A 12,056-nucleotide genomic window follows, 5' to 3' on the forward strand; every position below is an offset into this window, starting at 1 on the left:
GTGTAGACAGGATAGATCGAGTGAATCCTTAGAAGAGTATAAAGGAAGTAGAAGTATACTTAAGAGGGAAATCAGGAGGGCAAAAAGGGGACATGAGATAGCTTTGGCAAATAGAATTAAGGAGAATCCAAAGGGTTTTTACAAGTACATTAAGGACAAAACGATAACTAGGGAGAGAATAGGGCCCTCAAAGATCAGCAATGTGGCCTTCGTGTGGAGCCACAGAAAATGGGGGAGATACTAAACAAGTATTTAGCATCAGTATTTACTGTGGAAAAGGATATGGAAGATATAGACTGTGGGGACATGGATGGTGACACCTTGCAAAATGTCCATATTACAGAGGAGGAGGTATTGGATGTCTTGAAACGCATATAGATGGATAAATCCCCAGGACCTGATCAGGTGTACTCTAGAACTCTGTGGGAAGCGAGAGAAGTGATTGCTGGACCTCTTGCTGAGATATTTGTATCATTGATGTTCACAGGTGAGGTGCCGGAAGACTGGAGGTTGGCTAACATGATGCCACTGTTTAAGAAGGGCGGTAAAGACAAACCCCCAGGGAACTGTAGACCAGTGAGCCTGACATCAGTGGTGGGCAAGTTGTTGGAGGGAATCCTGAGGGACTGGATGTATATGTATTTGGAAAGGCAAGGACTGATTAGGGATAGTCAATATGGCTTTATGCATGGGAAATCATATCTCACATAAATCACTTGATTTATTTTTTGAAGAAGTAACAAAGAGGATTGATGAGGGCAGAGCAGTAGATGTGATCTATATGGACTTCAGTAAGGCGTTCGACAAGGTTCCCCATGGGAGACTGGTTAGCAAGGTTAAATCTCACGGAATAAAGGGAGAATGAGCCATTTGGATACAGAACTGGCTCAAAGGTCGAAGACAGAGGGTGGTGGTGGAGTGTTGTTTTTCAGACCGGAGGCCTGTGACCAGTGGTGTGCCACAAAGATCGGTGCTGGGCCCTCTACTTTTTGTCATTTACATAAATGATTTGGATGCGAGCATAAGAGGTACAGTTAGTAAGTTTGCAGATGACCCCAAAATTGGAGGTGTAGTGGACAGCGAAGAGGGTTACCTCAGATTACAACAGGATCTAGACCAGATGGACCAATGGGCTGAGAAGTGGCAGATGGAGTTTAATTCAGATAAATGCGAGGTGTTGCATTTTGGGAAAGCAAATCTTAGCAGGACTTATACCCTTAATCATAAGGTCCTAGGGAGTATTGCTGAACAAAGAGACCTTGGAGTGCAGTTTCATAGCTCCTTGAAAGTGGAGTCACAGGTAGATAGGATAGTGAAGAAGGCATCTGGTATGCTTTCCCTTATTGGTCAGAGTATTGAGTACAGGAGTTGGGAGGTCATGTTGCGGCTGTACAGGACATTGGTTAGGCCACTGTTGGAATATTGTATGCAATTCTAGTCTCCTTTCTATCGGAAAGATGTTGTGAAACTTGAAAGGGTTCAGAAAAGATTTACAAGGATGTTGCCAGGGTTGGATGATTTGTGCTATAGGGAGAGGCTGAACAGGCTAGGGCTGTTTTCACTGGAGCATCAGAGGCTGAGGGGTGACCTTCTCGAGGTTTACAAAATTATGAGGGGGATGGATAGGGTAAATAGACAAAGTATTTTCCCTGGGGCTGGGGTCGGGGTGGGGGGAGGTGGTCCAGAACTAGAGGGCATAAGTTTAGAATGAGAGGGGAAAGATGAAAGATACCTAAGGTGCAACTTTTTCACACAGAGGGTGGTACGTGTATGGAATGAGCTGCCAGAGGAAGTGGTGGAGGCTGGTAGAATTGCAACATTTAAGATGCATTTGGATGGGTATATGAATAGGAAGGGTTTGGAGGGATATGGGCCGGGTGCTGGCAGGTGGGACTACATTGGATTGGGATATCTGGTCGGCATGGACAGGTTGGACCCAAGGGTCTGTTTCCATGCTGTACATCTCTATGACTCAATGACAAGGGTACAAGTTTGTGGTCACATTGATTCTCGACATTGCATTCACTGGTTGCAGATTTGCTTTTCCAAAACCACTTTTGAAGTTGGTTTATCCCTTTGTCTTTCAAGAAGAGAACTTGCAGAGAGAGACAGAGTGAGTGAGTGATGAGCTGCTCAGCATTCACTTCGGCTGCTCCACTCATGGAAAGGAGACAGAGGGAGATGGTTTCTCCTTCACGAACGTTTCTGTTGTGTTGTCAAAACACACAGCTATATCCACTCACCCAGGAACCAATCAAGAAGTTGTTACTGTGCTGAGTACACCTGAAGATTTGCAACTGGACCTGTTTGAAAAACCAATCAAAAGTCTGTCACTGAGCAGAACTGCTCGTGTGGGCATACCCATGAGGAGCTGACGTGTCTAGCTTTTCTTCCTCAACTCCTACATTCTCCCCATTTCTCTTGATTCTATATGTGTGCCCAAAAATCATCAATCTTCGTCTTGTCTATATTCAGTGACCAAACAGCCACAACAGTCTGAGACAGACAATTGCACAATTATTAATTCTTTGAAGGAAGAAACTTCTCTGTATCCCATTCCAAAATGGCTGAGCTTTTTTTCAGAGACTGTGCCCTCCAGTGTAAAACATCACAGAAGGAGACTGTTCAGCCCATCATTCCTGCACAGTTTCAAATACCTATGCCAATCTCTTGCCTTTCCCCTCTATATTCCTGCACAACAATTCCAATTGAATCATCCTATGCCCCTCTTGGATGCTTCAATTGAACCTGCCTCCACCACAATTCTAGGCAATGTGTTCCACACCCTAACCCCTGGCTGTGTGAAAACACTTGTTTGCACATCACCCTTGCTGTTTTTGTACGTCACTTTAATGTATGCCCTCTCTTTTTTTTCTTCCTAGCAGGAACAGCTTCTCCCTCGCTACTCTATCCAGATTCTCATGATTTTGAAAATTGCTAACAGATCTCCTCTCAGTCTTTTCTCTCGAAGGAGAACAGTCCCAACTTCTTCAATCTATCCTCAGCATTGAGGTTTCTCACTCCCGAAACCATGCCGATAAATCAATTCTGCACTCTTACAAACGCATTCATATTTTTCCTGTAATGTGGTGCCTACACATCTTTACAATACTCCAGCTGAGGTCTAACATGTGTCTTATACAAGTTCAACATCACCTCCCTGCTGGTGTACTCTGTGCCCCTCTATGTATAGGAGAAAGTGAGGACTGCAGATGCTGGCGATCAGAGCTGAAAATGTGTTGCTGGAAAAGCGCAGCAGGTCAGGCAGCATCCAAGGAGCAGGAGAATCGACGTTTCAGGCATGAGCCCTTCTTCAGGAAGGGCTCATGCCCGAAACGTCGATTCTCCTTCTCTTTGGATGCTGCCTGACCTGCTGCGCTTTTCCAGCAACACATTTTCAGCCCCTCTATGTATGTCTTATTAACTACTCTTTCCACCTGTGTACATATACACCCAGGACCCTTTGCTCCTGCATCCCTGTAGACTTATATTCCTAGTTATATTGTCTTTCAAATATTCTTCCCACTAAAATGGATCACCTCACACTCCTCTGTATTGAGCCCCATCTGTCACCTATCTGAGCACTTCACCAACTTCTCTTTGTCCTTTCGGAGTTCCACACTGCCCTCCTCACAATTTACAATTCTTCCTAGTTTATTGTCATCTGAAATACTGCCAGAGAATGCAATCTCTGAGCATCTAACCTGCTCTGTCCCTTAAGAACTTTATCCATTCCAATTTGGATTACTTTTCATTTGTCTAAACTCTGGACGATACTGGCCTAGTGGACTCAACATTTAAATTTTAGATTAGAGTGATGCTGGAAAAGCATCCTGATGAAGGGCTTTTGCCCGAAACGTCGATTCTCCTGCTCCTCGGATGCTGCCTGACCTGCTGTGCTTTTCCAGCACCACTCTAATCTAGACTCTGGTTTCCAGCATCTGCAGTCCTCACTTTTGCCTACTCAACATTTAAATTGGTCATTTATATTAGTTACTACAAATTCTGGGATATTTCAAATTTTGACACAGGACATTGAAATAGCAGGGCTGAACAGCAAATTTTAATTTTCAGCTTTATTTAAAGTGGAAAGAAAAAGTGACGAGTTACATTTCCAGGCTGGAGAGGTTGAACTTGTCGGGTTAGAGGAAGTCAGAGTGATTTGATATTCTGGGAAGGACTGGTTTAGGAAGGAAGACTGAATGACCCTCGAAGGATTTCAAGCGATCCAGACTGAGGAACCTGGAAGGTGATGATGGCAGAGGATGTATTTACTAAACACACACAAGGATGTGCAGAGAGCTCTGAAGAACTGGCGCGCGCGCCCGCCAGGCACAGGGCGCGCGCCTGAGGGCGGGTGCGCGCATGACGTGCCGGCTGGTCCCTGCGAGGTGCACGCGCAGCCTGGGTGGAGGAGGAGGAAAGGGATTGGATTTATTTGTGGCACAGGGAGAGAGAGGGGGTGAAAGGCAGACTGTCTGCCTGTGTGAGTGAGTGAGTGAGTGAGTGAGCTGCCTCTTGGTGATTCCGTGCACAGCCAGCAGCCAGATGTCTTGGCCAGAGCTTGCCCCTTCCTCCTGGGTTCCGAAAGCCTTCATCCTGAGTGCGCTGCTGGTCTCTGCTGTGGCTTCAGATCTCCGAGTGTGTGGCAAGGTAAGTCCCAGAGACAGCTCCCTATCGCCTCTGTCTGCCATGATTTAATGAAGAGGGGCTCTGTATCCAGGGTTTGATCGCGGTGGGGTGAGAATGTGACGGTGAATGCACAGCATCAATGTATCTTCCAGGCAACATCACCCCCCTTCCCATTCATAAGGGGCTGATCATTATTTCTGTGTATCTTATTGCATTCATAAGAATCCTTTCAAAATGAGGTTGCGTTGCCCCTCTCCAGGGCTGGCCTCCTGATTCTGCATTTGCTGTGTTCCAGCAGTTTGCAGAAGCTTGCCTCATCGCGTCGGGTAGCAATTGTTGTGTTTTGGGTAAACGCTTAATCCTCTGGGGCGGTGCACTGAACCATCGGAGTCATTTTCAACGCTGCGATGCGATAAACTAATGCCATTTCCTCCCTCTTTACAAAGCGTGAAGTTGGGAGTTCTGAGGGATTCCCGGGGCTGGTGAACAAACAAATCTGGAAATCAGTGGCCAAGGATTGAAGCCACTGAATTGGAACTGCCTGCCTATCACTTTAAGCCCTTTTTAATTGCCCCGGTCACCTCGCTGACAACACCATGGGTACACAGCAGCGCTAGAAGCACAGATCTGTAACACGAATCTTACCTGTTTAAAGCAGTCACCAGGGACTAAACTACAGTGCAGTTCACCGGACAGGTGAAAGTCAATTACCATTCACTTGAAACCAAACGAATGCCTTTCAAACTATTCAAACAGCTTTTGGGGATCTTTAAATAATTGAGACTCCGTTTTCGTGTACGCAGGTATTTTTATTTGAGCTAACCTTTAAGAAATTGAACGGCGTTTTAAGTTCGGGGCAGAGGCGATCTGAAAGCAGTTGTGGTAAATACTGACTCAAGTACATTCCCTGGAGAAACCGGGGGCACTGCTCCCCTGTAACCCTCGCGTGACACCTACTGTTATCAATCTATTTGTTATTTGCAATGGATATTTAATGATTTTATATTATCCTATAATAACACCCAAATGGCTAAACCATCACCTATGCAATTCATATTCATCTCATGACTAACAGGTGAGCAGTTTTGGTCCCCTTATTTAAGGAAAAATCTCATTTCATTGGAGGCAGTTCAGAGAAGGTTCACTGGGATGATCCCTGGGATGGAGGGATTGTCTGATGAACAAAGGCTACATAGTAGGGACTCTACTCACTGGAGTTTTGAAAAATGAGAGGTGATCTCATTGAAGCGTATGGGATTCTTCAGGGGCTTAACAGAGTGAATGCTGAGAGGATGTTTCCCCTCAGGGCAGAGCCTAGGATCAGAGGGTATAATCACAGGATAATGTGGTGCCAATTTAAGACTGAGATGAGGAGGAGTTTCTCCTCTCAGAGATTAATGAGTCTTGCTACATAGAACTGTGGGGACAGAGTTCTTGTGTATATTTAAGGCTGCGATAGATTCTCGATCAACCAGGGGAACGAAGGGTTATGGGGAAGAGTAGGAAAGTGGACATGAGGAATTGCAGATCAGCCATGATCCTGTTGATTGGTGGAGCAGGCTTGAAGGGCCAAAAGGCCGACACCTGTTCCTATTTCTTATGGTCTCGGCTTGGTAGGAGAAGTACAAATTGAGTTTGGATACACGTGTGCTCTACTTGTCTCCTGTGGAATAGACTTGACGACTTTCCTGCGAGTAAGCATTGGTGTAAGGCTTGACCATGCACCTGGAATGGTAATTGCATATGAGGGCTGTTATGGTGGAGTGGTAGTGTCCTTTCCCCTGAGCCAAGAGTCCTAGGTTCAAGTCCTATCTGCTCCAGTGGTTTGTAGTTGCATCTCTGAACAGGTTGGTTTTCAAAAAGCACAAACCCTACCTAAACAGTTTGCATACATATGCAATTGTCCAATCTTAATTTCTGACCTCAGTTATCACCACAATGCATTTCTATGGATTTAACTATGTGGTTCATGATAAATACTTTCAATAAAGTCCAGCCCCGATTTGTTGAAAGGGCCATCTCAAAATTGAATAAAGCTCCAGGCATGTTCTGTTCACATCTGCAATTGTTCAGAGGGGAACCAATTCACCCATCCTCACCTAGTGCTAGACTCAACCCATGCAATCTATCTGTATAGCTAAAGTTCTTCTTGGAACAATGCTTGTGAATACTTTCTGCACTTTATCACCTACATGTCCCCTTTTAAAGTGCGATTCCTACAGATGGGAGCAATACTCGACTTGAAGGAGACTTGACTGATCGAGTTTTGACACGAAAAGGATAGAACAAAGATGTTTTTCACATGGCACTGCATTTAGTGGAAGTGGTGTGTAGTGGTAATATCACTGACCTAATAATCCAGCACCTGAGACTATTTCTATAGGGGCATGGTTTAAAATCCAACCGTGGCAGAAATTTTAATTTAATAAAAGAGACTCAAAAGCTACTCCAATGGTGACTCTGCAGTCATTGGTAATTGTTGCAAAAACCCAGTTGGTTTGTTAATATCCTTTCAGGAAGTCAATCTACTATCCTTACTTGGTCTGACCTTTGTGTGTGTGGATCTACAGTAATGTGGGTGATTCTTAACTGCTCTATGAACTGATCTAGCAATTAATGACTGGTGACAAAAGGTAGCCTTGCCAGCAATGCCCTTATCCTGTGAAAGCAGGGAGAGGAAAAACCTTTAATCTTGCTCAATGACCGAACATGCTGAAGGAGCATATCGATATATTCCAATGTCTGGGAACTTAATATTGTTGAAATTACATTTGAAAGATATATTCTGTATGCATTATTTCTACCACAACTCTCATTTAATCTATTCACAGTTCTCTATCCTGATTTGTTTTAGTGTCCTATGCCTGGATTTTAATTGAAATAAGCTTGATAAACGGGATACTGTCTTTATACGTAAATGCAGCATGACATTTGGGTCACTGTCATGTGCAAGTGATATCATGTTTCATTGTGATTCATCATGGAGCAATGTTTGTTTACAACAAAGTTTATTTTTTTGTAAAGACTTTATCCATTTTGAATTGAGTGCCCATTATGTGTGAATAGCCTCTTTGTTAAACCAACATTCATGTCTTCTTCTGTTTGTTAATGTACAGGATTGAGATACAAATGTCCAATGGATCATACACTATCCACCCTTCTATTATTTAGCAGAGTTTTAACAGAACAAAGCCTTGCACAAGACATGGTCACATTATATATCACCTTTTGTCATTTGTATTTGTAATTTTCTTCTGAATAGAATTGCATAATGCTCCTCTTGTTGGTATGTTGAAAAGGTTTATAGTACTTTAAGTGTATGACCAAAATTTGAGGATTCTTAATTACATGCTGGAAAAGGGCTCTTTGGCTTAATTATGGTGAAAAGTAATTTTCAATTGTAAAATTTAATAAGGAACACGACAATACTTATTATCAGAAATACTTTGGTATATATAATTTGCATTATATATCAAATGTATTAGAAAAGTCCTTATTTCATTTTAGTTATTTTTAGTTTGTGGAATGACCACGAACATTTTGATGTTAAAATTGAATTTCCATGCCTGTCATATTGACCCATAGAGCTGGTTTCACTGCAGCAGACACAACATGTGATGCATTCAGATTGGCTGTTGCTATTTTCATCTCGTCAATCTTGTGTTGTTTACCTCTCCTTCACCTCAGCCAGCATACTTTAGGGAATTTGGTTGGGCCCAGGTGTGCTGTGTGATTGACAAACAAGACATAAGCCAACCTAAAATGGTGGAGAATTGTTGAGGTTAAGCTTATGTGGAGGAATGGCCAAAGACAGATATGATGTTCTACTTTCAATGTTTTTGAGACAATGGTGAAGCATACCATTTAGACACCAATGTCTTGTTTCACACTGAACAAGACACATTACTCATCTCTCAAATGTTAACACTATTTTTAAAAATTCATTTGTGGGCCGTGGGTGTTTATGGCTGGACTGGTATTTATTGCCTATTCCTAGTTGCTCTTAAGAAAGTGGTAGTGAGCTGCCTTCTTGAATCGCTACAGTCCGTCTGCTGTGGGTTGACCCACAATGCCCTTAGGGAGGGAATTCCAGGGTTTTGACTCAGTGACAGTGAAGGAATGGTGATGTATTTCCAAGTCAGGATTGATCTCTCATCTCTGATGCTGCCAGACCTGCTGAGTATTTCTAGCACTTTCTGTTTTTAATTTCATATTTTCAACATCTGCAATATTTTATTTTATTTGAAAATTTTATGTAGTCCTTTGTAATTTGGTAAAGGAAACAATAACAAAATATCTAGTGCATGGCAGAGGCAGGTGGATGAGCAAATTTAATTTTAAGTTCTGAGTTATGATAATGGAAATCAATTAGCCAAAGGTATCAGATGTAATTTAGCTCCTGGAGTGCCGGAGGGATTACTGTAAAGGCTATCTTATTTATAATATGTATAATAACTTGGATGAGGAAAGTGAAGATACTGTTACCAGGTTTGCAATTGACAGAATAATAGATGGGAAGGCAAGTGGTGAGGATGACTCAAAGAGTCTGCAGAGGGATTATAGACAGGTTAAACAAGTTGGCATAAACTTAGTGCATGTAATATAATGTGGAAAAATGTGAGGCTGTGCATTTTGGGAGGAAATGTAGAGGACTTGAATATTATTTAAGTGGAGAAAGACTACAGAAAGCTACAGCACAGAAGAATTTGGAGGCTTTGTGCACAAATGTCAAAATGCTCACATCCAAGTTCACCAGGGAATTGGAATGTTTGCATTTCATTCAAAACTATACACGGCACAAGTTAGACCATGCCTAGAATACTGTAAAAGTTCTCTTCCGCTCGTTAAGAAGAACATTTTTAAAGAGAAAAGTTATTTTTGAAAAGTTAATTATTCTTGAGAGAAAAGTATTTTTTCTATATCTGAGGGAAGGTATACTGCCATTGGGGACAGTTCCAAGGAGGTTCACCATAATGATTCTGGCTTTGGAAGGATATTCTTATGAGGAGAGGTTGAGTATGTTGGGCCTGTCCTCAGTGGAGTTTAGAAGATTGAGGCATGACCTTTTGTTTACTTCGGGGGCTTGATGGGGCAGACACTGAGAGGTTGATTTCCCTTTGTGGGAGAGCCTTGGACCAGTGGGTAGAATCTCAATGTAATGGGTCAGATTAGTGAATCTGTGGAAGTTTTTTTGGCAAAAGCTGTAGAGCTGGTTCATTAAGTATATTCACAGCTGCGATAGACAAATTTTAATCAGTAAAAGAATCAAAGGTTATAAGCAAAAGACAGGAAAGTTGATGTTTAAGATTATTAGATCAGCCATGAACTCAGTGAGTGGTGGAGTGGGCTTGATGGACTGAATGGCCTGTTTGTGCTCCTCTATCTTATAATCTTAATGTCTGTAAGTAGAATAAACCCATTGTTACCACATTGTCATGTATTTCACATTCAAGATTAGAGTGGTGCTGGAAAAGCACAGCAGGCCAGACAGCATCCAAGGAGCAGGAAAATCGATGTTTTGAGGAAAAAGCCCTTCATCAGCCCTACTTCTGGAGAAAAGAACAACACCTTCCTTTTGTTTTGTCTTTTGAGGGTTTCATAAAAATGAACAGATTGATTATTTTTGTTAAATGATTTCACTGATGAGAATTAGGTTTCCTCTGGTGCTTACTGGTGACACAAAAAAACTGTCAGGTAATAGTCCAACAGGTTCATTTGGAAGCACACTCATTTGGAGCTGATGAAGGACCAGCGCTCTGAAAGCTAGTGCCTCCAATTAAACCTGTTGGACTACAACCTGGTGTTGTGTGATTTTTAACTTTGTCCACCCCAGTCCAAAACCAGCAGCTCCACATCATAAAACAAGTGCTTTTACCATGTTCTCAGGCTTGTGATGTTTAATTGGGTAGCATCTCTTCCACACACCCTACTGTAATTTGTTTGTCTCAAAATAGAACAAAGTTTATGAATTGCACCAAAGCAGCAAAATTGCTTGTTTTGTTTGTACAATTACCCTACTATCAATATTAATTGCAGCCAAAACAACTGAATTTAAGGTCATGTTTCCTAGGAGATGGCCTTTACTTGAAATAACAGTTAATATTATTTCAGAAGAATTTTTATGACAAAGAACTCCATCTAGCCCAGCACACTGTTTCCATTCTGCAGTAAGCAATACAGGACTCCGATCAGTGGAAAAATCACTTGAATATAATTAACCATTTCAAAGTGCAGATCATTTATATGAATAGTAAACAACCAGTGTTGATCCTTATGGAGTGCCATACCCATCATTGTCAATCTGACCAGGCACTTTTAGTCTGAATTCTATATTAATTTGGAACCTGCTTGCTCTCCATTCTGCTAGCATTTATTGGCGATTCCTAATTGTCCACGAGAAACTGCCTTGGTGATGAGCTGCTCTCTTAACCAGCTATTGTCCATGTGATGTAGGTACCACATGGTACCATGGTACTGTAGAGAAGGAGTCCTAGAATTTTGACCCAGTGACAATGAAGGAACAGAGATAGCTCCAAGTCAGGATGGTGTGTGGCTCAAAGGGGCACTTGCAGGCATGATGCCCCCATGCACCTGGTGCCTCTGTCATTCCAAGTGGTAAAGGTTACAGGTTTGGAAAATGCTTTCGAAGGACCCTGGGTGTACGTGCTTCATTTCATTCTGTAGATGGAAAATGACAGAGGGTTGCTAAGAATCACTGCGGGTCTGGAGTCACGTGTAGACCAGACCAGATAAAGTTTCCTTCCCTCAAGGACATCAGTGAACCAGATGGTTTTTAAAAACAATGATAATATGGACACCCATCAGCTTGCTTCATAATTCCAGATTTTTGTTGAATTCAAATTTTCGTCATCCGTCCATGCTGAGATTTGAACCCATGTCCTCAGAACACTAGCCTGAGGTTCTAGATTGCATTAACACCATCTCTAATATTCTAGAAGGTTTGCTTGATTTTTTTTCATGTGGAGCTACCACAAATCGCTTACTGGTTGGGGAATTGAGAACACAAGTTCACAATCTCACTCTGAAGGATCGGCTATGTTGGTCTGAGATGGAGAGAAATGTCTTCAGTCAGAGAGCAGTAAATTTTGGAATCCCTCCCTCAGAGAGCTGTGGACGCTTAGATCCTGGTTGTATTCCAGACAGAGATTAATTGGGCATTGAAGGAATCATAGGATCTGGAAGATGGGATTGAGGTAAATGAATACCTTTGTTGAACGGTGGCACCAGCTCGAAGGGCTGAATGGTCTCCAACAGCTCATAAACCTAGAGTCCATGTTTTATAAATCAGTGCCATGTTGTATAAGGGTGGTAAGGGACTATGGTGAGTTGTCATAGTCTGCTGTAGTTTTGATTTAGTTCCAGTAGCTCAGTGTTGGACAGAAACAGATTTCTAATTCTCATGT

The 12,056-nt window shown here is 42.4% G+C and overlaps 1 protein-coding gene across 1 annotated transcript in view; it reads left to right on the top strand.

The window, feature by feature from the left end:
• Positions 1-4,392: 4,392 nt before the first annotated feature.
• elapor2b (endosome-lysosome associated apoptosis and autophagy regulator family member 2b) overlaps positions 4,393-12,056 on the top strand; it is a 126,449-nt gene continuing 118,785 nt past the window's right edge. Inside the window, exon 1 of the mRNA XM_072563084.1 lies at positions 4,393-4,653. Coding sequence (XP_072419185.1) covers positions 4,549-4,653 — 105 coding nt within the window. The 5' untranslated portion in view covers positions 4,393-4,548. The remainder of the gene's footprint in view (positions 4,654-12,056) is intronic.

The sequence above is a fragment of the Chiloscyllium punctatum genome, chromosome 44 (genome assembly GCF_047496795.1).
Source record: "Chiloscyllium punctatum isolate Juve2018m chromosome 44, sChiPun1.3, whole genome shotgun sequence".
Taxonomy (NCBI): domain Eukaryota; kingdom Metazoa; phylum Chordata; class Chondrichthyes; order Orectolobiformes; family Hemiscylliidae; genus Chiloscyllium; species Chiloscyllium punctatum.